We start from the raw sequence: 27,393 nt of genomic DNA on the forward strand, positions 1-27,393 counted from the left end.
CTGATGACACGCCGTGCAAACCCCTAATTGACAATTGCGGTATAAGTCATAAAAACTTAATTGCACGTGGTAGACTTAAAACCAGCTACGGCTGTACTAAGCGATTGTATATGCTCCTATAGACACCAAGAGTTCATGGGGCACTAACCTTGGTTTGAGATAAATGCCTTTTATTCGCGATCTCTTGGATCTCTTGGGTACTTCATTACCCACAATCCTGAACAATCCCACAATCCCACAGTGATGCCTCTGATTGGTGGAAAGGCCGTTATGGTCATAGTTTGAAACTTTCTCAGCGAAAAATATTGACAAAGATGGCGGAGTCTTTTACTGCCTATGGCGAAAATCTTAATGTGATTAAAAACTTTCTTGACAAATATTGGTACTTGTCTCAACAAGGATTGGGGTTTATACATCACACAAACTTAGTTAGGGCCAACTTTCCAGGTAGCCGACAGGCTAACCTTTAGCATTTCCGACATTGTATGTCATTACATAATGCAGCTAACATTAGCCTACATGCTGCAACACAGGTATGAAATATATTATGTTTTAGTGAGTGTCCAAAGGGGTGAAAGCCACTTTAAATCGGGTCACATTATTGACTGTTGTGTGTCCGAGAGTCAGTTTGTGGGTTTTGTAAGGGCCAGCATGAGGGACAAGAGCTACAAAGTTGTGGTGAGTTAAGCAGGGAGGTTGGTAACGTTAATGCCAGAGGCGGACAGAGTACGCAGCTTCATTACTTGAGTAAAAGTACAGATACCCTTTGCTAAATTTTACTCAAGTACAAGTAAAAGTACAACAGTCAGATGTCTACTTAAGTAAAAGTACTGAAGTACTTGTTTTTAAAAGTACTTGAGTATCAAGAGTACAAGAGTACATTTTCTAAATATTGCATTACTACTGCCACAGTGCTTACATTTATGTACATAATCGTCCTACATGGAGTTATGAAAAATTTTAATGTTAATACCTTGGAGAATGTAAAAGGAATTGAAAGTAAAATCAATCATTTTCATCTTTTTACCATGTTGCCAGGGATGGGCAGTATTTCTAATACATGTATTTAAAATACGTATTTGAAATACAAAATACTATTTTGTAATTGAAACACTTGAAGCGAAAACTATCATTAACTTGTTCAGAAAATTGAAATAGTCTGGCGAGGTGGGGCCACAGGTTGGCACATTCCCGGGATGGACCTGCTGCGTCTTCATCCATTGTTTCGTCCATGGTTTCGTCTCTTATCTAAATCTGACCATGGAGTTGACTTTGGCGGAAAGCTGAAGGTGATTGCTGATAGGCCAATCAGTGGCGCCTGCACAATCCAATCACGTTTGAGAGGGAAACAACAAATTGAAGGTTTCCGAGATTTTTCTTTTTTTTCCCTTTTTTTAGAAGAAGAAGTAACGGGTACTCACGGTTATGGATATAAATGTAGTGGAGTAAAGAGTACAATATTTGCCTCTCAAATGTACTTGAGTAAAGTCATGAGTACTCCCCAAAAATGATACTCGAGTAAAGTACAGATTCCTCAGAATTGTACTCAAGTACTGTACTCAAGTAAATGTACTCCGTTACTGTCCAGCTCTGCTTCTAGCAGTGCTAGTTAACATTAGCTAGGCTACTGTAGCCTTCATACTGTATGATTCATATCAATCATTAACCTAGGAATACTTCGTGCATTTAATGAACATTTTGTGTAATAATTCACGGCAAATTAATAAACTGAATATGGTGGTCCAAGAGAAGACCATGCATCAGTCCATGCATCAGCCCGACTGAGCAGTGATGAGCATAGTCAGGTAACGTTACGAAGCACTGCTGTTAACGTTAACCGCGTTCACACACACACGATATAAAATACACGATGATAAATATAAAATTCAATATCAAAACACTATTATTTACACGATTACTCATGAAATAACTGCTATTAACTGCACATTCACTATATAAAAATCACTGTTTGGAGGAAAGGGTTCGCGTGCTGTTGCCGGTTGGAAATGGCAAAATAAATCGCGCCGATTTTGCCTATATTATTCAGTGAGGCGCGGTGGTTTATGGGATGAGTAGTTCCTTCGCTCGGAAATGAAAATATGTACACAGTCTTGTACCTTTGACTTTTTTTGGATTTTCTCTTTGTTTTTTCACTCGAAATGATATGTTGTATGCTTATGAGTTATGCCGTAGCTGGTTAGCCTAAGACATGCTCTAAAACTCTTTAGATTTTTCCAAACGTCAATGGGACAAATGAATGGGAATCTTACATCCGGCACCTAACTGCATTTTGGCTGTGGGCGGGACTGTGCAGCTCTATTGCTTTGTTTCATTTCAACACACTCTCCCCCTGTTCAATGTGCTCTGACTGAAACGGTGGTGCGCAGAAGTGGCAAGGGGCCGCGCAATCTTACTGCTTATGATCATCAGATGAGAAAACGAGTCAAAAAACAATCACTCAGTTTTTTGTCTCCTCCTCTGTAAAGTCTCTGATTCAGCACAATATAAACTGACATAGACCCTAAGTTTAATTCAAAACACAGGGGCAATTTACTTTAAAACTATAACTTTAAAACGGCATTATCCGTAGGCCTAGAATTAATCTTCTATTCATTTTCTTTCCAGTTCAATACAAGAATAGTTTCAATGCCAAAACTCTAAAGACTGCTTGTAGCCTATATTGCATTCAAACAAAACAACTCTGAAATGTATAGGCCTATAGGTATCAGAGGCGATTGCTCTAAGACTACAGGGGAAGCTCAGCCTTCTCTAAAATATCACTGAAAATCGCATCAAATAACACTATTACATTAGCTTCTAGCCTACTATTCCAACTAGAACATGCTGAAAAAATGTTCAACTTCATGGCTAGTTTGTTCAGCAATAAGGTTTTGCCGGTCATTTATTGTGATTTCGCACCCGTAATACATTGCTGTAACAACACGATCTATCAAAAAAACATGCAAAAAACCCATAGACGCTCGGCTTCACTGGACTTTCAATGGCACTACAGAGTGGGCTGATCTCAGTGCAGAAAAGCTACACGTTTATTGGACAAGCGCCACAAAATCGTCATTTCCAGGGAAGCCCGGCGTCTCTGGGAGTGAATGGGACAGTGGGATGGCCCGGACGCCGAGCTTCTGTATGATGATTGGAGGAACCATCATAGAGGCTGGACTCTTTTTGATTGACAGCATATGTCGCGATCTGACAGGAAGTGGTTCAAGTTCAAGGCAGGGATGCGTTAACGTTAGTGTTGGCAGGTGAAGTCGAGAGACAAGGCAAGTTACAGCTCAAATTCTCATAATTTGGGAGCAATACAGTCGGTTTCTATTTGTCTTTGTAAATACCATAGCCTACTGTAAATAAAACCGTAATGTGGAGTTACAGAGTTTGTGACTTGCTTTTGTTCCAGTTGTGTATTTAGGCTAAATTAGGTAGTCTACATGCCATGTCTGCCATGCCAACTCTATAGCCTACTGTTTGGTATACTTTTTGCCCTCAAAGAACAATTGACCTCTCCAGAATAAGTCCCGCCTCCGTAACTTCCGTATCCATCCAACTTCCGGGCGTGGATTGTCTATGGGAAATAACATGGCGTTTCGAAATATCATACCGGTAAAACATCTGTAGGTAGCGAAGTTGAAAAAGCTGGTGGGCAGATTGGCCTACACACTTCTGTCATCTAGTTTCCACTGGATTTTTTGATTGTCGGTGCCGTTTAAGTAGTATACTATAGACTACTAAACGGCACCAAAAATAAAAAAAATCCAGTGGAAGTTAACTAAGTTAAGTAACTTGGTTAACATTATTATCTTTGTTAAAATAGTTAGCATAACTGCTAGGAAACAGAGCCATTTCAACTGTTAGTTATCGTCAACTATCTACCTAAATAATTTAACCATTTAAACTATCCACCTATTTAACTGGTTAGTCATTCCAACTATATTAAACCTCATCTACCTAGCAAATAATTTAACCATTTAAACTATCTACCTATTTAACTGTTCAGTCATTCTAACTATATTAAACCTCATCTACCTAGCAACCAATATAGTTTGTTTTTACTATGTATGATATTTTACATCATATTTTTTTTGCATTTTCATGCACTGTATTTCCTTCAGGAAATGCTTTTCTAGTTTAATAATTTACCATTTTTATCAAAGCTTCCCCTGTTCCAAAGAGCAGCAATCGCCACTGATAGGTATGTAACACTAAACTGGCAAATATCACAAAAAAACATTAGCATCACAAGCAGCTCCAGAAGCACATGCAGCTCTGAAATTGGTAAAGGCCTATTTTCTGTATGTGTACATTTGTATGTGTTCTTTATATTTTACAGCAGCAAGTAGCTTAATTGTTTATCCTGCACAGCTGCATTGAAAAACTCTGAGCAAGACATTTAATTTAAATCTCATGCTGCTATCAGAGCTGCTACGATATGAGACTCACAATGGCTCAAATGAAAAGCGCATTCTCTGGTGGGATAGTGATGACAGAAATACCGAGAGGGATGAATGACAGCAGCAGGGTTTTCCTTTATCTAATAGAAATCGGGCAGTCTTTGTTCATAGTCTAACTTTTCAATACGGAACGTGTGTTTTACCTTTCAAACATGGAACGATTACGTATTTTACAGAATGGTTGGCAACCCTAGTCAAGTGACTGAATGACATAACAGCGTTGCTGTGAACCCTGCATGCATGCATGCATTTCATAACAGATGATATGAAAATATGAATGCTTACATAAAGAATTGTTCCCAAAGCAGTAGCCTACATTATTTTTTATTTATTGCCAGCAATGCCCGGGAGCAAACACCAGGAAAGCATGTACTCTGTTGATTGTCACAGTTAATGTCATCAATAAAAAACATCAATAATAGTAACCCTTCAAAAAGTGTATAATGACATTAGATCAACTTCATTTATCCTAAAAAAGGAAATTTAGTGTGCAGTAGAGGTCAGAAACATATACACGGAAACCATACAATCAGATGCAACCATACATTATTACATAACACAGGATACAAAATGGAGACACTTACACCCTAAACCAATGACAGGGTCTAATTAGAACAGTATTTCACAATGCCAGTAGATAATAAAATAAACTAGAAATGCAATTACTAGGAATTCCAAGGAATTACCAGTGCATGAAAATGCAAAAATTGTGATGTAAAATATCATGTATAGTTACTGTAAAACAGATAATGTAGAGATGGTTACTAAGGTGTTGGTAGGATAGGCATGGTGGTTGCATAGTTTAATGAAAGTTGATAGTGTAAAAGTAGACAGTTTAAAAGTTGAATGTACTGTAGATAGTTTAAAAGTTGTTTAAAAGTAGACAGATAGTTAACCCTTAGAACCTGATTGACGCAAAGTGCGTCAAAAAACACACCCTTTCTTCTATGTTACATTGCTCCAGAGCGGTTCATCGCAGCGAGATGAAACCTTTATTGCACGACAGAGCAGAAGTGGGGCTTTCCAACGAGACTACACACTTGTCTGTACGATCAAGTATGAAAATAAAAAATAATCATGAAATTAAATCAAATTGCATCATATTTACAGTCTATACTTCTCTGCGTTCACCTGCACACACATTACTTTTGTTTGAATTACTCGCGAACCCGTGATCGCATCGATATGGCAAGTATATCAGATGAAAGAGGAGGCACAGGGCTATCCATTGGTATCATGTTTATCGACCCTTCTGGCTTATAAAACCAGACGAAGTGACTGCAAAATAATAACGTCATGTACACAAACCAACGCTGCACACTCATTACTCTCGTTTCAATTACTCGCGGACCCGTGATCACATAGATATGCCACGCATGTCAGATGAAAGAGGAGGCTCGGAGCTATCATTTGATACCAAGTACATCCTTCTGGGTTATAAAACAGACGAAGTGACAGCAAAATAATAACTTCATATAGCTGGACTTACCCCACGTTTTTGTCTGTTCTTGTGGCAAAGCATGTTTATAATCCAATGCTATCATGTGTTTCTCTATGGCAAAGCATGTTCATATTCCGGTTTTGAGATCCTAGCAAATTCCTGCATGGCATCCAATTCAAGGCTCACATTGCATCCCAATTTGTTCAACAAATAAACACCTTTTTTGCCTTTACTTTGTTCATGGCAATGCAGTAAAAAGTTGAGAATTATTATGACTGCATACACACAGGCACGCAGGCTAACACGCAACCTCAGGTCAAGTCAGGTCAGATCAGTTCGTGTCACAGATATGGAGCGCAGAAAGGTCATTTTTCATCACTAAATAAAAAATGGCATTTATTTCCGTAAATCACACAGCAAATATTTCTGTAAATTGCTCAGCCCCAGAGTATCCCTCCAACATGGCAATTATATTGCCCGATTCAGGACAGTCTGCCCTACACACACATGAAATGCATGTAGAGCTGTGAGCTTGCTGTGTGGAGATACATGTCGAAATATAAGACTTTTTATAATACACTTTTTATATTTTAATTCTTTAAAAATCAAAATAAAATCAATGCTAGTATTAATACATGAAATGATGGCAGATCTGAATAGCCTAGACTCTCCTGAAATGCCCTAAAAACAGCTTAGGGTTCTAAGGGTTAATGGATGTAGATAGACAAATAGTTGTTGAATGTTGATAGACGGGTGCGTTTCTCAAAACCATAGTTGCTAACCTGTTAGCAACTTAGTTGGTTGGCAATGGGAAATTGCATTTGCAGTGGATTTCCCTCAGGATCGATGATAGTATCTCTATCTAATCAAGGTTTTATTGTTCATGTGAAGAGTATGGATTGAGAGAATTGTCTCATGTGAATGCACCTCTTGAGTGTGGTCAATCATAGTTTGCTTGGTTTGGTTGTAGGACAATCAGAATGTTTTGTTGAGACTGCTAAGACCCACTGTGAAGGGCATCTTGAAGTGGATCCTGGGGGTGGACATAAACCAGAACCCCAGGTTAGGAACAAACAGATCATTGTCATTGACAGCTCTTACCAGTGCCAGTTCTGCATGGGGAAGTTCAGCACTTACTTTCGCCTGAAGTCCCATATGACTCAACACAAAAATGAACAGGTAAGCTTATCCTGCCATAGAACTACATATGTCATAGTACAGTACATACTAGTTTATATCACATGCACAGAATGGTTTTCCTGTAGTCTGGTGTCCACTCCACGCTGGCAGCAAGTATTCTGACAAACCTTTCTCCTCTGATTTTGTCAATGTAGGTATACAAATGTGTGGTAAAAGTTTGCTCTCAGACGTTTCAGAAGCTTGACTTGTTTCTGGAACATATTCGCACACACCAGGATCACCTCACTTACCGTTGCCACCTTTGTAGTAAGGTGTTTTCCACATTGTTTGAACTGGGAGTGCACCAGTACTCTCATAACCTCTGCCCTCAGAGGAACCAACGCAAAGAACTGACTTTATACAGGTGAGTTCTGTTGATATCTAATGTTTGATGGAAAATCATTTCAAAAGGAATCTAACTGCAAATTGCAAGATCCCCCCTCTTTGCTAAATCATAGCCTGTGACTACGAACACAGTATTTAGATGTGTGAGGTTAGTCATATTAGTTGTGTTAGACCCTATATACATGTACCAGGGTGTTTAAAATACACACTTTTCTTTGTGTATGGGCCTGTTGTCCACACACACATAGTATTTTAGATTACTCAATTCTTAATTAATAATCAATATTAATTATTTTTTGGAGCATTAACAATGTCTGACAAGCTGAGGGGTTTTCCCTTCTTTATTATCAATGAATCTGGAGCACAGAGCACACAGCAACAGCTGATTGTAAGCTGTAGCAACTTCATCATGGCTAGGTCACCTGCAGCCAGAGGTGGTCACAAATACATCAAAAACTATTTTGTTACAAACTACAAATACTGGCTCATAAAATGTAACATAATAAAATACTGTACAAGCAATTAGTAATTTGAAAGTACAAAAATACCCACACAATAATCATGGTATACCAACTTAAAAGACACTAGAAGGCATATTATTGAAAATGTATCCCGAAGAGACAAGAAATACTATTAAATATAATAACTAGAAAAGCATTTCCTGAAGGAAATACAGTGCATGAAAATGCAAAAATATGATGAGTTCATATGGTTAAATTATTTGCTTGCTAGATAAGGTTTACTATAGTTGGAATGACTGAACAGTTAAATAGGTTGATAATTGAAATGGTTAAATTTTTAGGCAGATAGTTGACGATAACTAACAGTTGGAATGGCTCCAATGTTTGCTAGTAGTTATGCTAACTATGTTAACAAAGATAATAATGTTAACCAAGTAACTATGCTAACTAGCATGCTAACAATGTTAAAATGTTAACTATGCTAACCATATGACTTAGCTAACCTAGCTAATCATTTTTATTAGTTATGCTAACTATGCTAATGAACATGTTAACATGCTAATTATGCTAACCACGTGACTTAGCTAACTTAGCTAACTTAGCTAATCATTTTTAGGAGGTTTTTTAAAATGCTAACTAGCATGTTAGCATGCTAACTATGTTAACCATGTGACTTAGCTAACTTAGCTAATCATTTTTAGCAATTTTGTTAAAAATGCTAACTAGCATGCTAACATGCTAGCATGCTAACTATGCTAACCATGTGACTTAGCTAACTTAGCTAATCATTTTTAGCAATTTTGCTAAAAATACTAACTAGCATGCTAACATGCTAGCATGCTAACTATGCTAACCATGCTAACTAGCTACAGTGGGTAGGAGTCATAGTTGATGACAAGTAACAGTTACAATGGCTAAACAGTTAAAAAGTTCAGTACTTTAAAGGGTTAAATTGTTTAACAGTGAAATATTGTAGTGAGGACTTTTATTTTGAAACAGTTTTTGGCAGAGGAAGCAGTTCAACAGGATGTGTAGTCTTAATAGGGCCAGTTTGTATGCTTAAAGCCTGAGACTGGCAGTTGAGATCCAGGTGGCCTGAATACCTGCCATAGGATTCAAATGGTTAAATTATTTGTTAGGTAGATGAGGTTTAATATAGTTGGAATGACAACTAGGTAGATGAGGTTTAATAGAGTTGGAATGACTGAACTAGGTAGATGAGGTTTAATATAGTTGGAATGACTGAACGGTTAAATAGGTGGATATTGTAAAAGGTTAAATTATTTGCTAGGTAGATGAGGTTTAATATAGTTGGAATGACTGAACTAGGTAGATGAGGTTTAATATAGTTGGACTGACTGAACAGTCAAATAGGTGGATAGTGTAAAACAGGGGTCGGCAAATAGTGGCCCGCGGGCCAATTTTGGCCCGCCATTGATTCTATCTGGCCCGCGAGATGACGTTAATTTGCTGTTGAATGAATTTTTTTTTTAACCCCATGTTTTTAAAAAGAAAAAAAGGCCTACAGCAATCCCATCAATTTCAAAACATTTATTGAGGTATAGATGATAGTCCTACTAAAGTGACAAAACAGGTGGAACATCCTTGCAGTTATCCATGACGCACAGGTCGGAACGGTATTGGCACGCGAGTGCGCGTAATCTTGTGCAAAAAAAAAACAAGTGTCCTGTCTCCCTCTTCCAGTGGGCAAGGTCAAAAATAGCCTATGTTTCGTTAAATTAATAGGCTTGGCATTAAGAAATGCAGGCAGGCTCAACACATACCTCTGCTTCCATTCTTCTTTGTAGGTCCTGCATTCTGAATCAATTTTTCTTTTCAAGGCTTTTGACAACGACATTTTGCATCGATAACTAGCATATAGCAATGTTCAGCTAATCATTTACACGTCATCCAAAAGAATAATATTTGTAGCCTACACATTAGTTACGGCAAGTTGCTAGGCAAGTCGCCTGTTTCATGAGAGACGACAGGAGATGCAGCAGGCGGCATAAAAACAGCGCACATAAGCAAATAAACGTTTTTAATGGAATTAAATTAAATGCATATAACCCACATAAGCATGTTAACATGCTAGCATGCTAGCTATGCTAACCAAGTTACTTAGCTAACTTAGCTAACTAGCTACAGTGGGTAGGAGTCATAGTTGATGACAAGTAACAGTTACAATGGCTGAACAGTTAAAAAGTTCAGTAGTTTAAAGGGTTAAATTGTTTAACAGTGAAATATTGTAGTGAGGACTTTTATTTTGAAACAGTTTTTGGCAGAGGAAGCAGTTGGACAGGATGTGTAGTCTTAATAGGGCCAGTTTGTATGCTTAAAGCCTGAGACTGGCAGTTGATGCAGCTGGCCCGAACACCTGCCATAGGATTCTAATTGCTTAACGGCAGTCTTAATAGAGCCATATTGTATGCTTAAAGCCTGAGACAGAGTATATAGTTTAAAAGTTAAATGTAGATAGTGTAATGGATGTTGATAGACAGAAAGTTGAATGGATGTTGATAGGCAGATTGTTTAATGGATGTTGATGGATAGTTTAATGGGTGGATGAGTGAATGGTTTGAAGAGGATGAATGGATAGAAAGTTGGAGGAAATGTGTCTTATATCCTTGTAGAATGGAGAGACAGAGAGAGTTGGCCTAGTTCAGTAGAAAGCAGTTGATACAGGTGCAATCAGTTGAACTGATTCTTTGATGGGGCCTAGATGAGCAGCTGGAAGATGATACCAGGTGCAAATCAAGTTAATTAGTCCATTGTGATGTCATCAGCCCATGTTAAGTCTATGGGGAAATTTTGAGTAGTTTTTAATTAATAGTTTAAAAAGTATAAAAGTTACAAAGATGAAAAATACATAGCCCACATGTCATAAGTAAGACCTACGCAACGCAGTTTGAATGAAGTTTCTACGTTAAACGGATGAAGCTGCATTAACTGCGTTAGAAGAAGAAAAATAATAAGAAGAAGAAGAAGAAGAAGAAGAAGAAGAAGCCTAGGAGGAACAGTACAGTGCATTTTCATGCACTGTAACTAGAAAAGCATTTCCTGAAGGAAATACAGTGCATGAAAATGCAAAAAATATGATGTAAAATATCATACAGTATAAAAACAAACTATATTGGTTGCTAGGTAGATGAGGTTTAATATAGTTGGAGTGACTGAACAGTTAAATAGGTGGATAGTTTATATGGTTAAATGATTTGCTTGGTAGATAAGGTTTAATATAGTTGGAATGATTGAACGGTTAAATAGGTGGATAATACTTAACTTAGTTAACTTAGCTAATGTTTTCATTTTTAGTAGTTATGCTAACTAGCATGTTAGCAATGCTAACATGCTAACTATGTTAACCATGTGACTTAGCTAACCTAGCTAATCATTTTTAGCAGTTTTGCTAACTATGCTAACTAGCATGCTAACTATGCTAACCATTTTACTTAGCTAACTTAGCTAATTATTTTTAGCAATTATGCTAACTATGCTAACTAACATGTTAACATGCTAGCATGCTAACTATGTAAACCATGTGACTTAGCTAACTTAGCTAATCATTTTTAGCAGTTTTGCAAAAAATGCTAACTAGCATGTTAACATGCTAGCATGCTAACTATGCTAACCATGTGACTTAGCTTACTTAGCTAATCATTTTTAGCAGTTTTGGTAAAAATGCTAACTAGCATGCTAACATGTTAGCATGCTAACTATGCTAACCATGTGACTTAGCTAACTTAGCTAATCATTTTTAGCAGTTTTATAAAAAATGCTAACTAGCATGCTAACATGTTAGCATGCTAACATGCTAACTATGCTAACCATGCTAACTAGCTACAGTAGGTAGAAGTCATAGTTGATGACAAGTAACAGTTACAATGGCTAAACAGTTAAAAAGTTCAGTCGTTTAAAGGGTTAAATTGTTTAACAGTGAAATATTGTAGTGAGGACTTTTATTTTGAAACAGTTTTTGGCAGAGGAAGTAGTTGGACAGGATGTGTAGTCTTAATAGGGCCAGTTTGTATGCTTAAAGCCTGAGACTGGCAGTTGATGCAGCTGGCCCGAACACCTGCCATAGGATTCTAATTGCTTAACGGCAGTCTTAATAGAGCCATATTGTATGCTTAAAGCCTGAGACAGAGTATATAGTTTAAAAGTTAAATGTAGATAGTGTAATGGATGTTGATAGACAGAAAGTTGAATGGATGTTGATAGGCAGATTGTTTAATGGATGTTGATGGATAGTTCAATGGGTGGATGAGTGAATGGTTTGAAGAGGATGAATGGATAGAAAGTTGGATGAAATGTGTCTTATATCCTTGTAGAATGGAGACACACAGAGAGAGTTGGTCTAGTTCAGTAGAAAGCAGTTGATACAGGTGCAATCAGTTGAACTGATTCTTTGATGGGGCCTAGATGAGCAGCTGGAAGATGATACCAGGTGCAAATCAAGTTAATTAGTCCATTGTGATGTCATCAGCCCATGTTAAGTCTATGGGGAAATTTTGAGTAGTTTTTAATTAATAGTTTAAAAAGTATAAAAGTTACAAAGCTGAAAAATACATAGCCCACATGTCCTAAGTAAGACCTACGCAACATAGTTTGAATGAAGTTTCTACGTTAAACGGTTGAAGCTGCATTAACTGCGTTAGAAGAAGACGAATAATAAGAACTAGAAAAGCATTTCCTGAAGGAAATACAGTGCATGAAAATGCAAAAAATATTATGTAAAATATCATACAGAGTAAAAACAAACTATATTGGTTGCTAGGTAGATGAGGTTTAATATAGTTGGAGTGACTGAACAGTTAAATAGGTGGATAGTTTATATGGTTAAATGATTTGCTTGGTAGATAAGGTTTAATATAGTTGGAATGATTAAACAGTTAAATAGGTGGATAATACTTAACTTAGTTAACTTAGCTAATGTTTTCATTTTTAGTAGTTATGCTAACTAGCATGTTAGCAATGCTAACATGCTAACTATGTTAACCATGTGACTTAGCTAACCTAGCTAATCATTTTTAGCAGTTTTGCTAATTAGCATGTTAACATGCTAGCATGCTAACTATGTTAACCATGTGACTTAGCTAACTTAGCTAATCATGTTTAGCAGTTTTACAAAAAATGCTAACTAGCATGCTAACATGTTAGCATGCTAACTATGCTAACCATGTGACTTAGCTAATCATTTTTAGTAGTTTTACAAAAAATGCTAACTAGCATGCTAACATGTTAGCATGCTAACTATGCTAACCATGTGACTTAGCTAATCATTTTTAGCAGTTTTACAAAAAATGCTAACTAGCATGTTAACATGCTAACATGCTAACTATGCTAACCATGCTAACTAGCTACAGTGGGTAGAAGTCATAGTTGATGGCAAGTAACAGTTACAATGGCTGAACAGTTAAAAAGTTCAGTAGTTTAAAGGGTTAAATTGTTTAACAGTGAAATATTGTAGTGAGGACTTTTATTTTGAAACAGTTTTTGGCAGAGGAAGTAGTAGGACAGGATGTGTAGTCTTAATAGGGCCAGTTTGTATGCTTAAAGCCTGAGACTGGCAGTTGATGCAGCTGGCCCGAACACCTGCCATAGGATTCTAATTGCTTAACGGCAGTCTTAATAGAGCCATATTGTATGCTTAAAGCCTGAGACAGAGTATATAGTTTAAAAGTTAAATGTAGATAGTGTAATGGATGTTGATAGACAGAAAGTTGAATGGATGTTGATAGGCAGATTGTTTAATGGATGTTGATGGATAGTTTAATGGGTGGATGAGTGAATGGTTTGAAGAGGATGAATGGATAGAAAGTTGGAGGAAATGTGTCTTATATCCTTGTAGAATGGAGAGACAGAGAGAGTTGGTCTAGTTCAGTAGAAAGCAGTTGATACAGGTGCAATCAGTTGAACTGATTCTTTGATGGGGCCTAGATGAGCAGCTGGAAGATGATACCAGGTGCAAATCAAGTTAATTAGTCCATTGTGATGTCATCAGCCCATGTTAAGTCTATGGGGGAATTTTGAGCAGTTTTTAATTAATAGTTTAAAAAGTATAAAAGTTACAAAGATGAAAAATACAAAGCCCACATGTCATAAGTAAGACCTACGCAACGCAGTTTGAATGAAGTTTCGTTTACGTTAAACGGTTGAAGCTGCATTAACTGCGTTAGAAGAAGAAGAATAATAATAATAATAAGAAGAAGAAGAAGCCTAGGAAGAACAGTAGAGTGCATTTTCATGCACTCTAATGAAGTATACTTAATTATTAATAATAATTATTATTACTGTTAAGCTATTAATTCTGTACACTGAGGCTCCTATAAGTAGATCTGGTAAAAAAAAAATGTAATCAGCGTCCCATATAAATGTAAACGATGATTAAACGGACAAGAAGCAGACTTTGCAACAGTGGAATCAACTGTAACATAGCAAACTACCCACCATAATTTCCATAACCATTGAACATCAGCTATTAGGTACCCAAGGTCATGGGGTCAAAGTCATCATATGGGGGTCCATGTCTTAATGTTCTCCCTTAGTATCTTATCTGTATCGTTTTCAAATTTTAGTCTTGTAGCATTTGAAACACCTGTCAATTCAAGCTCCTGAAGTTAGTTACTTTTTATTTTTTTCAACTTTCATAGGAGTTAGCACACCCCTATTGATGATAATAATGCTAGCCGCCAGCCTTGTCAAAGTTAACTTTGCTAACGTTTTGCTGAGCCTACCCTAACTTCTGAACCTACTGGTAACTTCAGTCATTTTCATTTATCATGCTAAAAATCTGACATCAGGCACTATGTTGATGCCTGAGCCAAAGGGAAAATTATAATAAAAGGGAGAGACGTTGAACTTTAGTCTGTAATGTTGGTTTGGCTCTTCATTGATTCATTTATCTGCCTGTTTTTAAGATGTTCATAGCAAAAATGGATGCATGCATAATTAATCAGTGTATATAATTAATTAGATTTTTTTTTTTAAGCGATTGCACTCTTAGAAAAAAGGGTTCTTGTGGGTGCTAAATAGAACCATGGGGGTTCTTTGCCAAGGAAATAGAACCTTTTGCCTGAAAAGGGTGCTATTTCTTACTCGCGAGGATTATTTGAACTTAAACGACCGTTTATGGAACCCTTTCCCGGAGAAGCTCACTCTGCTGCAGTGAATTTAACGGTAAGTGGCACAAAGTTTTTTCTGCTTTTTCCCCATTCATAATCATTGCCCGTGCGGCCTGCAAATCGAAACATTAAGTGATACTTCTTTAAGCAAAAGCAAGGGGCGTTTTCCCGTAAACGTCGGTGGGCGTTAACACATGACGGTCAGCTGTCAGAAGTAGTAAATTGTAACGTTAGAGGTTCGTTGAATAATGTTAGCAGCAGCTAGCTTCTAGCTATCATAGACATTGATTCACCCTAACGTTACTGGATCCATCATTAAGATAAGTTTTGTACTTTCTTGTCAGCCTGGCAATAAAATCATCTATCGATTATATGATTTCGAGCTTGTGTAGAACGACACTACTGTTCAATATCCTCCCTCTCCCCGATTAAGTTAAAGCTATCTACAGCTAGCTGCTAGCCTGCTAGCGCTAGCTGGTGAACATAGAAGCAAAGCAGAGTAATCAGCTACTAACGTCAGCTAACATACGATGCAAATGATTTGGCAATAACTAATACTTCATTAGCAGACTGTTTAGTTAAATTACAGGGAACCCAGCCAACAAGTTAGGATAGCTAACAGTAGCCAATAGTGCTATAACAGACTTCTGAAACACATACAGATAGCTAACTACCAGTTGAACCTCATTCATGTATCATGCTGGGCTCATTGCAAATTACAATGTATTTAGCAAAGATTGTTAAGGCGGAGCAAGATACTTCGTTATAGTTCATGTCAATGGGCGCGAAATGGGGAATCCTGTCTGCATAAAGAGGCGTGTCTATGACGTTTTGATGAGCGTACGTTGCATCCGGCCAACAGCAGCGGCATAAATAACCCGCGCACACCTGATATAAAGTCGATTTTCTCCAGACTGGAATGCTCAAAAATGCTAAAAATGTACCTGAAATGTTCAGAAGGGTTTGAGGATCATGAAAACGTGCCCGAAATTCACATTCCTAACTCTATAGAACCAAGACCTTAGCATATGTGGTAAAATTCTGAGCTATGTCCATAGACTTCAATGGAGCAGTCGCTGCCTCTGCTCTGCATAAAGGGGGATTATGACCCCCCCTCGTGCGATCCGGGTTCCCAGAAGTGGCTCCTGATGAAATATCTTGCTCCGCCTTAACAATCTTTGTATTTAGTACATCTGTATAGCTAACACCAGAGCCGTATATAGAGAGTTCTGACAACTGAAATCATGGGCGCCATCTTTAAGACATAAGTCAGATCACTGCACAGCGTTCTATTACGTCTGCCAATGGACCGAATTGAGGTGTTGCAACAAATCGCTGATTATCATAAACTGTTTGTGAATGTTAAAAGGTTTCTTGTATATTGCTAAAATATACACACTTTTACAAATGTGAAGTTTAACGTTTCAAGACAGAAAAGTATGCCTACATCGCCTAATCAGTGGAGCCGCGTTTAGCCTACCTTACCTTTTCCGATAGCTGTCACCGTAGCCTACGATTAGGCTACTTATTGAGACATTGGCTACAAATAAAAATTACAACTTCTTGGTTGTTTTAATCTAATATTTCTCCTAAATATCAAATTAACCCTTCTCGTAGCTACTTGGTGTCATGATAAGACTGTGTCTATTGTTAAATGTCTGACTGATGAGGCTAATGATTCAAGACTTAATTGTCACTGAACAGTATGCCCAAGGGAAAAAAGACACACAGATTTTGTTTATCAATTCAAAAGTTGTTTTCTCTTTCATAAAAACAAATCAGACAATAGCAATATAAAAATAACTTAATTAAATAATATGCAAATGTGCAAGTGAAAGCAATAATCTGGATCTTGAATATGAGGTAAAAGTATATGTTGTATTAAACAATCTATTAATATCTTTGGTTACTTCTTACACTATAGCATATACATTATGAATGTTTGCATTCAAATCCTAGCATAACACAATCATTTGTACAACATTTAAACAACAGACTCTCTGGAAGATCCTCCAACAGGAAAAATCATATTCAAATTACAACAGTGAAATCAGGGAAGAGCAATTAAAACAGATTCCGAATATTATGGTAAAAGTTTTTTTTTTTTTTTTCAATTTGTATAAGACACTCTTATAGCATACTGGTATAATACATTCTGAATACATTCTTGTTACTACTTCAGAGGTGACATGGAAGAGTGGCAGGCCTACAGTAATGCAGTCTGAGTCAAGGTCCTCATGTGTGTGTGTGTAGAACAACAAAACAAGGGGTACAACAATATTTTCCAAATGTGTTTTCTTTACAAAAGTCCATGATAGAAATGTTCTTACCTCACACGACAAGGAAAAATTATTCGGCTTTCATCCTTCTACCCTCTGTTCCCACAATTTCCTCCTAGTAGGGTCCCGAGGGATATAATGCAAACCACGTCCGGGCTGTACAGAGCAACCATAGGCAGCACAACACGGTATTTTCTTTCGAAAAGTAATGAAATCAAAGATATATATTCCTCTCTTGTAAGTTGTCGCACTTGACTTGTTGATAACGATAATGAAGACTAATTGATTAATGTTGTGTCCAGAGCCTGGTTATGTCTTAAACATGGTGTCCATAAAACACGTTCTAAACACAGTTGTCGGAACTCTCTCTATATACGGCTCTGGCTAACACTACGGCTCTGGTGTCTGTAAGACAATACAGGCATCTAAAAGAGGATGGAACTCACTAACTCACTACAATATGTACTTAATGTCTCTATGTCTTATTTTTCATTTTAGATGAAGATGTCTGTCAATGGCTTCAGTCCATCAATTTAATTGATGGTAAAAAGATAGTATCCATTACCTCTGACTATCTTTAACCCTTTAGCCACCAGGGTTTAAAAAGAATAAATTGGATTTGTACATAAAAATTTCAAAAGGCCATGGCTTGCAAGTGGTCAGAGATAAAGTCCTACTGTAAATGTGAAAATCATTTAGTATGAACAGAAGTTTATGAAGGGGGTAAATTTACTCATCTAATTTGCATATTATGACGTCACTGGATGGTAACCACCGTGAATTATGTACATTTCAGTAAATACTAGATGTTGAACATATTTGAGCAGTTTTTCTTTCTTTTTTTGTAATTTCACCGACATAACAAATGAACAGGAATACAGTCACATGTAAACCAACAATAGTTAACTATTACTATCATCACAAACCCTATGCTACTATACAATAAAGTAGCCTGGTCAAATCAGTTCCATATCGCGGGTGACTTTGTAGTTCTTCAGAGCCCTATTTTTACAACCCCTGCTGTCTATACCACGTCCATTACGGACACTATCATCACTATTGCCACTGGCACCTCCAGCTATGTTGGGCAGAGGGTCGAAATCGGTCGAAATAAGCATGGTATGCTTAGTGGACACTGTCGCAAAGACGTACCTCCATTCACAGACGCACCGTGACTATCAGTCAATAGACGATCGATCATATTCTCCAAAAGGCAGATATTCTCCTTCAGAATCATAATAGGTGAATAACAGATCCAAGACTTCATCACACGTGAATTTTTGGTGTATTTCTGCTTCAATTTGTGCAAAACTATGGCCCGCATCGCTTCCGCGTTATGGAGGAAATGGACGTCTTCTTCGTGTGTTTCTCGCGTGTTTTCGCATGCTTCCTGAAAACTTTGAAAAAAAAGGTTGAGCTTGAATCGAAGCTCTGGGTGTCTGCCAACTAGTGGTCAAGAGTACAAATGAGATTTTACACTGTACTCGCGTCTATCGTCTGTTTTATTCAGTAATGACGCTTGTCGCAATATTGCGACATGGGCGGTTAGAGGGTTAAGTGTCCAATTTGTGATGTAAAGTTTTACCTTCCCAAATATTTGCAACATCTACAGCTACTTCATCAGCATCTTCCTGATTTCTGCATTGTTTGCATTATATTTAATGTAATGAAAATCTATTGTCATACTTGCATTAACAGAACAGCAAATTGATGGGGAGACTGCTGGGGTTGACAGAGAGGATGGTTGAACAACTGTTTCCTCTGATGAAACACAGTCTTGGGTAACACTTTATTTTAATGTGTCACTGTTACAGTGTACCTACCTAATTAGGTACAGTGGTACAACCTGTGTAACAACATGTACTATCATGTACTATCATTGTACTTGCATTATGTATTCGTGGGTACCTACATATAGTTGTTACATTGTAATACTGAGTGCTTTTACAAAACTTTGTCAATTTGCCTAAATTTTCATCAGAGGCAAAGAGCTGACCTGAGACCTGCTGGATGGGGTAAATCTGGTCATGATAGATTTGATATACAAACCATTCTTATCTCCAGTCAAGGCCTCATTGTCTTCAGTGTACATGTAACAGCTGTGCTGCTACAACCTTGTTACTCTTTGATACAGTGGAATAAACCTATTAAGTGTACCAAGTTGAATAAACCCATTAAATAAAGTGTACCAGTTAAGTACTTACATGTACATATTATATACATCCTGTCAATGATGTCATGGATCCTGTAATTGATGTGTTGAAACCATAGACAGTAAAAGAAATGGACGAACAGACTCTGAGTCAAATAGAACGATTTTTCAGTTGGTCCCCCCAGTACTGCGCAGACTCACACTTAACTTTGTGACGTTAGCCAATCGAACTGAATCTTGTAACTCATATGATAGATACACAGAAATTCTTCTCACACTTCCTTCGCCTTCAAAGTCATCAAAGTTAAACATTTATTTATGTATTATTATTAATATCATCCTCACCAAGTCGTGTTAATGTTCAAGCTACCATACATGATCATCTTCAAAAACAGTCATGCTAAAACAAAACAAAAAAGTTATAGCCTTGAAGCTAATCTTCTTTCCACTTTTCCGACCTACGGTCAATCCATCGAAAACCTCTGAAATGATTAGTGCCGTTTTTTTTTAAAAATTAGGTTTACTTTTTTATTATTATTAGGTTGCCTCCAGAGGTAGAAAGTAACGAAATACATTTACTTATATTACTGTATTGAGTAGTTTTTCTGTGTATTTTGTATTTTAAGTAGGTTATAAAATCGGTATTTTAAATTTTACTTGATTACATTTTGAGTGAAGTATTGTACTTCGCTACATCAAAAATCCCATCCGTTACTTGAGTAAAAAAAAAAGTTAAGACTAACGAAAACAGAAAGGGAGAGAAAAAAATCGCGCCCTAAACCACTCAGTGTTGCCAATTTAGCGACTTTGTCGCTAGATTTAGCGACTTTTGGACGTCTCTGGCGACTGAAAAGTGTATCTAGCGACTGACAACAAATCTGGCGACTTTTTCGTGTGTCTGGCGACTTTTGTTTTCTCTTTGCGTTATCCTTCGATTTGCCCAGGCTGACTGCAGCAGCAGCTCAAAGCGTGAGAAAAATCTTCTCGCAAAGATGGCAAACTCTGTTTCGTTGTTGAAACGTCAGAAAATCTCCCCTCTCATGCCTGTTTCGTTAGTGAATTACATCGCGAATTTGCCCAAAGCGTTGCCCCATGATTATAAAAGGAATGACTGGCCTATAGTATCAGCCCATTTTATTACAAGGAAGTAGATGTTCTGTAGATCTAAGCTCAGACAACGCTCATTGGAAGGTGCAGCAACTTCGGGTGAAATTACAACAAGAGAGTCAACGAGACGAGAGCAATGACATGATGACAGGGAAACAGGGACACGCTTGCCAGCATCGTTCAACAGTTGAACAAAGGAAGTAGGCTACAACTTCATTCACAAGCAAAGCAGATAGTTAATCGAACATACATGTTAGAAAAAACCTATAGCATTCGTTTAGGCTATGTAGGCCTAGCTTCAATGTTGTCAATGCAAGTGGATGAAGGACTGTCGGCTGAGGAAAAAAAAAAGAATTCTATCGGTCTGTCCGAGTGACATTTAAGCCTATTGCCTATTATGTAGCCTAAATATATCCAAAATATAGCCATGCCGTAAGGGTACATTGCGTGTAGGCTACCCTATGGTCACGTTATAATCAGACTTCAAGCAGTGCAAAGCAGATGCAGCAGTAAATAGGTTGGAAATGACTGCTTTTCAGCCACCTGCTCTAGTGTAGTCTAGACGATACAGAAAGTGAAGTGTAGCCTATCAATAAATATACAAGTATACTAAATCAAATATATTTAAACTAGGCTCTTAAAGTTGCCTATATGGGTAGGAGAAAAGCAAACAGGAGTAAAAGGGAATTAAAGGGCCATCACCGTTTTTTTTTTTTTTTTTGGGGGGGGGGGGGGGGCGTGCTGACGTAAATAATATGCAAATTAGCGCGTGACGTCATCTAGCGACATTTAGCGACTTTTGGAGCTGGCTTTAGCTACTTTTCATTTGAAATAGTTGGCAACACTGAAACCACTAGCCTAGTGATAATGGCATGTAGGCTAGCCTACAACAGGACATCAATCAAGCTGGCGCCATGCAATCTTTCTGAAAGTGATGGAGATGGAGCTGGATCACAAGATGCAGATTACATGGGCACCAGCAGCACAACAATTAGCGGTCCACTAGGCCTACTAGCGATGCTCAACTAAATAAACAAAAGATAGACTTATGAATCGTGCAGGCGGACTAAACCATTTAGCTCTTTAGCGAGGGAGAGTGAGACCGTTTTTACTATGTTGTATAGGTACAAAATCACAGTCAGTCAAACTTTAAATTTCGTCTGACATTCATTTTGACATTGAAAGTAAGGAAGGAAGTTAAAATATTCAGGTAAAATAAATATATGGTGTAAATAAGTATTGAATGCTTAAATGTTTTTTCAGTAATTAGCCTTAACTTCCAGTGAGTCTATTCAAAATGTTCACGTATATTAACACACATATAAAAAATCCAAACATAAGAGTTATGTGTAATAAAGTGGAATGACACAGGAAAAAAGTATTGAACGTGCCTACTGAAATTTCTTCAATACTTTGTGGAAAAGCCTTTGTTTGTAATGACAGCTTCAAGACATTTCCTGTATGACAAAACTTATTAGTCACAGTATCAGGTGTGATTTTGGCCCATTGTTCTAAACAGATTCCAGGGGTCCCTCTTGTGAATCCTGATCCTTAGTTACTTCCAGAACTGTTTAATTGAATTTAATTGAATTGGCTGCCTTCAAGTCTTTCTGGAGCTTTTTCCAAGTGGTCCTTGGCTCTTGGAATTGACTATCCTTCTGACTCCCTGGTCAGAAATATGGCCGGTTGATGATTCCTTCCACTTGCAGATAATGGCTCCATCATGAAATGTCTCTTGTGTGACACCTTGGTAATGAAAAACCTTTTTATAGCCCATCAATATGTAGGCTAATAACCAAGCTTATATTAATTTGCACAGATAGAAAGGAAAACTACTGTCTAACTCCTTACAGATTCCAGCTCGTTCCTTCCCTTTCCTTGCCTTAGTGCTTTTTCTTAGCGTGTTCAATACTTTTTCCCTGTGTTATTCCACTTCATTATTCTACTTATGGAGTTGTTTGGATTTTTTATGTGTAGATTACCTGCGTCAGGGGCGTAACTATCGGTAAGCAGGGTACGCGGTTGCTTACGGGCCCGGACCAATCAGGGGCCCGCATCACACTGGAAATACATGATTGACGGCCGGGCCCCCTATCGCAATAATCGTCACTCGCGACCGGGCCTTTCACTGTAAAACGGACATTGTTCAGAGATTAACACAGCCCAGCATAGTCCATGTTAAGATTATCTTTGTTGGACCAAACCAGGTAATAAATAAACTTGTTTGAGTTTAGGAGCAATGCACCTTGTCTAAAGTTATTCATTAGCCTTTAGGTTAATAGACTAATGATGTCTGCCTATTCACCTATTGCCCATCTTAATGGTTTAAAGTATTCTCCATCAAATAGACTCGTTATACATTTCCGCGTGCAAAAATGCAACATACGCTGTCTAATAGGCTATTGTTCACGTTAATGACATTGAAAAAATATGCTTCTTGCTACACTAGGATACTCACCGTTTTTTCCAACATAATTTGAATTTGAATTCTCAAAGTTTCATGTAGCTCTGTGACATCCATCACCTCTGCTCGGCGACTCACATCACTATTCCAGCTGATACATCGGACGCACCTATCTGCGCTCACACATAGCCTACTTTCGCTTTCTAAGAATATCAAAATTACGTTATATATATATTTTTATTTTTTTTTTTGTAAGGGGGGCAGCTCAGTCAAAGAGGGCAGACGGGCAGTTCTATTATGCATTAGTGCTATGTTTGTGGCTAAATGAACGATTTAGCATAACATAATGACTTATCATTAATGCAATTTCATAAAGTAGCCTAACCAGCAGTGTTTTTTCATGTGTTAGGCTATAGTGCGCCGTCACCAGCAGTGTTTTTTCATGTGTTGTGCGCCTTCACCAGTATTTTTGTTTTTGTGGTGCACGTACTCCTGATTTTGTCAGTCATCTCATCTCTTATATGCTGTGTCTCAAGGATCCTATCCTGTCCTATTCATGGTAGCCTACTCATGGACATTGCGTTATCACGTGGTGTAGAAGGGGGGCCCGCCTTGATAATCCTGCATATGGGCCCGGTGTTGGCTCGTTACGCCACTGACCTGCGTTATTACTAATGCCTGGTAAAAAAATGTTGTGCCCCCCGTATTCCACTTTTCAAGGGCCCTCTCCTCCATTGGGGCCCTATACTTCCCACTCCCCCCCCCAGTTCGATTACCTTTAATCTGCTGAACCTTCTGATCGTTTCCAAATATAAAAAAAACTCTCTGCAACTCAACATTGGCCTGCCTGCCTCAGCTGCCTGTGAGGGGCTTTTCAGTTGTGCTGGATTACCGTTCAATGCAAAGCGACCAAGGATGAGTGCAACTAACTTTGAAAATCAACTACTGCTCAAACTTGAGAAAGGAGAACTCCGGAGATTTTTCACATTTTTGACATTTCTCAACGTCACCAAGTAGCCTATTGTCAGTATGAACAAAACTGAAACAATCGGTTTTACCTAGCTCGAGTTGCTGCAGCTACAGCGCTACACACTGGGAGCATGAACATGGCTGCCTTAGCTGCTGGCTGCAGCAACTCGAGCTAGGACCAAAGTCCTTTTAGGCAAGTACCTCCACTCGGCGGCCATATTGCAATGCTTTTTGGGCACTTATCGAGCATCTATTTCTGCAGAAATGCGTGCGTAAGGCTTCATGACACCAATCTTGCTCCAGCAGCGAGATCACAACAGATGATTGGCACGATGTTTTCACAACACACCACATGATTGGCTCAATGTATTCACATGTCGATGTTTTGCCGCGGAAGGGTTGTGATATGTGTAGACAACTGCCATATTGGCGTTACAAACTAACCCCATGCATTACTATGGAGGATTTTTTGAGTGCTGTATCTCCTCATTAGAAAGTCTGTGGTAAAACTGGTTGTTTTGCCCCCCCCCCCGCCCCCCCAAAAAAAAAAAGTAACTAAGTAACTTTTACTTAAAGTACATTTTAAATTAACTACTTTTTACTTTTACTTGAGTACATTTTCAGATCGGTATTTTAACTTGTACTTGAGTAATATTTCATCAACGTATTGGTACTTTTACTTGAGTACAATATTTTCGTACTTTTTCCACCTCTGGTTGCCTCTGTGTAATGCTTTACCTTAACATACGGTCGTGTATGCTAGGTTTTGCTTATGAGTTACCGTCATAGACAGTAAGGTGGACTGAGCTTCTTATCCAAACAATACGGTTATCTCCCTACGGCGCGAAAGAGAGATTACGTCAAAGCTAGCTTCCCTCCAACCGAACAAGCTAACCAAGCTTCTTACGGGTAACCAACGTTACGGACGAGGTAGTGGAGTCTGTTTTGCCTTTGTAGTGTTTATGTGGATTACACAGAAGCTACAATATCGGCACAGGATATATGTTATATGAAGTTATGGTATTTCAAAAAAATCCTAGAATGAATGGGCTTCTATGGGAGTTAGCAGAGAGGTGGTCCCTCCAGCCTACGTCGATTCTTCTACTTCCGGGAACTCGCCTGCTCCCTTGGTTGAAACGTGTCTGCTGTTACACCACACAGTACATGTGAATTAGTAGACCTGTTCCAAGACATCGAAGACACAACATGCATGTCATATGTACATGTAAGTAATTAACTGGTACACTTAATAGGTTTATTCCACTGTATCAAAGAGTAACAAGGTTGTAGCAGCACAGCTGTTACATGTACACTGAAGACAATGAGGCCTATTTACCCCATCCAGCAGGTCTCAGGTCAGCTCTTTGCCTCTGATGAAAATTTAGGCAAATTGGCAAAGTTTTGTAAAAGCACTCAGTATTACAATGTAACAACCAGGGCATGAAATTGGCACCCGCCCACACGCCAAATGCGGGTAACTTTTGTGATTGGCGGGTGAAACTGTCAATGTACCTGCCACGTTGGCGGGTAGCCAATGACAACACAACACTGAGGAAGGAGATGCACTGTCCAGATTGCCGTTTGTAGGCTCGGAGAAAGCGAGATCAAACCCATTTGCAGGGGTGGGTAGTAGCCTAACGCGTTACATTTTTTTTTCGAGGAACGGCAAATTACTTTCCTTTTTCAAAACGGTAGCCTACTTCTACTCTTACTCAAGTACATTTTTGAGCCAATAATCTACTCTTTTACTCCGCTACATTTCAATTGCCTTACATTACGAGTACAAGTTTATTATTGGAGAAAGTATCTCGAAGAGGGAAAAGCGCACCTCTCCCAGGAGAAAAGAAACAGGGCTTCAGAATGCGTTAGCCCACGATTATAAAAGTAATGCCTGGCCTAGCTAACAGCTCAGTTAACACAATGACGTACAGTTGCTGCATCTTCTGGCGAGGCTGCCAGAGTAGCAACGAGACTAGAGGTAGGCTATGACATGACACGGAAACTTTCACGTATATTCATTTCTGGCCAGCATCGTTCAACAATCAAAGGAAAGTAGGCCTACAACTTAATTTACAAGCAAATCAAATGCACTGGAAATCGAGCATACAAGTTAGAAAAAGCCTAGCATTCATTTATGTTGCAGGACATGACATGAGACGGTGGCTGAGAAAACAGATAGCCTGCTCTGTCGCTCTGCCGGAGTGGATATGCCTAGGCTATTATAGCCTAAATATAGGTCTACCCATAATATAGCCATTGTTTTTTATGTTACATTGTCTGTATGGTGGAGTTATAACAGACTTCTAGCAATGCAAAGCAGAAGAATCAGCTGCAATGTATTGGAAGACTGCTTTTCAATCCATAGCCACGTAATGCTTATTCTGGCTATGACAAAGTATTACATAAAATATATTTGAATTGGGCTTTTAAAATATGTTTGATGATTAGCCTACAGAGGAGAAAAGCAAATAGGCATAAAGGATACTTTTGTATCCCTTTAAAGGTCCATCAAAAATATAAAAATGTAGGCCTACAACAAAGTAACTTGTTAGACCTACTTGAGTAATTTATTAACAAAGTACTTTTTTACTTTTACTTGAGTACTGTAATGTGTATTCTGTACAAGTTCAAGAACCATTCTTATGCATTTTCTGAGTCGTTCACCTTTATTTTGGGCACAAAATAATTTTGGCTGGTAAAAAAACACTGTGGCATGTGGATTTCAAAATTCACCTGCCACAGTGGCTGGTGGCCAAAAAAGTTAACTTCAGGCCCTGGTAACAACTATATGTAGGTACCCACAAATACATAATGCAAGTACAATGATAGTACCTGATAGTACATGTTGTTACACAGGTTGTACCACTGTACCTAATTAGGTAGGTACACTGTAACAGCGACACATTAAAATAAAGTGTTACCCAGTCTTGTTTTTGAGAGGTGGAAAAGTTATGCAAATCATCGTTGGTTCAGTGAGTATACTTCATTAATTTCTCCTGGTAAAGCGATTTGGTAAAGAGATTTTTTTAGGACCATATGTTTTTTAGGACCATATGTTATTTTTTTTCTGCCTATAGACTTTTGTTATTTTTTTCCTGCCTATTGTTTAATAACGCTCAGCATCTCCTCTGCTACTAAAACCACGAGTAGGAAAATTCTAATTCCAATGATTGTTCTTTCAGCTACCCAAACCATAAAAAATACACTGATGTCCTGTGGTGTCTGATCACTAGATATCCATTTCTTAATGACCACAGCTAATCTGGTTATGTATGTTATTTTTTTACATTTTGTTATGGAAAACATCATTCCTCAATTGAATTCCTATACTACTCTGACTCTGTCTGAGTCTCATAATTCATGTCTTTACTCAAAGGAGACCCTGCTGGAATGTTTTAGGAATAAGTTCAAAAAGGAAAGGTCTCCTTTGATAAACCTGACGACGGTGCAGGAGATTAAGAGAAAG

The 27,393-nt window shown here is 38.1% G+C and overlaps 1 protein-coding gene across 5 annotated transcripts in view; it reads left to right on the forward strand.

Annotated features, from left to right (window-relative positions):
• znf341 (zinc finger protein 341) overlaps nt 1-27,393 on the forward strand; it is a 131,396-nt gene that overhangs the window by 55,258 nt on the left and 48,745 nt on the right. For all 5 annotated transcript variants that reach the window (XM_076277443.1, XM_076277446.1, XM_076277445.1 and 2 more), the window contains 2 exons: nt 6,878-7,086; nt 7,242-7,450. In XM_076277443.1, the coding sequence (XP_076133558.1) occupies nt 6,878-7,086; nt 7,242-7,450 (418 nt within the window). The remainder of the gene's footprint in view (nt 1-6,877; nt 7,087-7,241; nt 7,451-27,393) is intronic.

Source organism: Alosa pseudoharengus, unplaced genomic scaffold (genome assembly GCF_046254945.1).
Source record: "Alosa pseudoharengus isolate Yale_2024_CS ecotype anadromous, Long Island Sound unplaced genomic scaffold, YU_APseudo_1.1 YU_APseudo_1.1_scf_9, whole genome shotgun sequence".
In the NCBI taxonomy this organism is placed as follows: Eukaryota; Metazoa; Chordata; class Actinopteri; order Clupeiformes; family Clupeidae; genus Alosa; species Alosa pseudoharengus.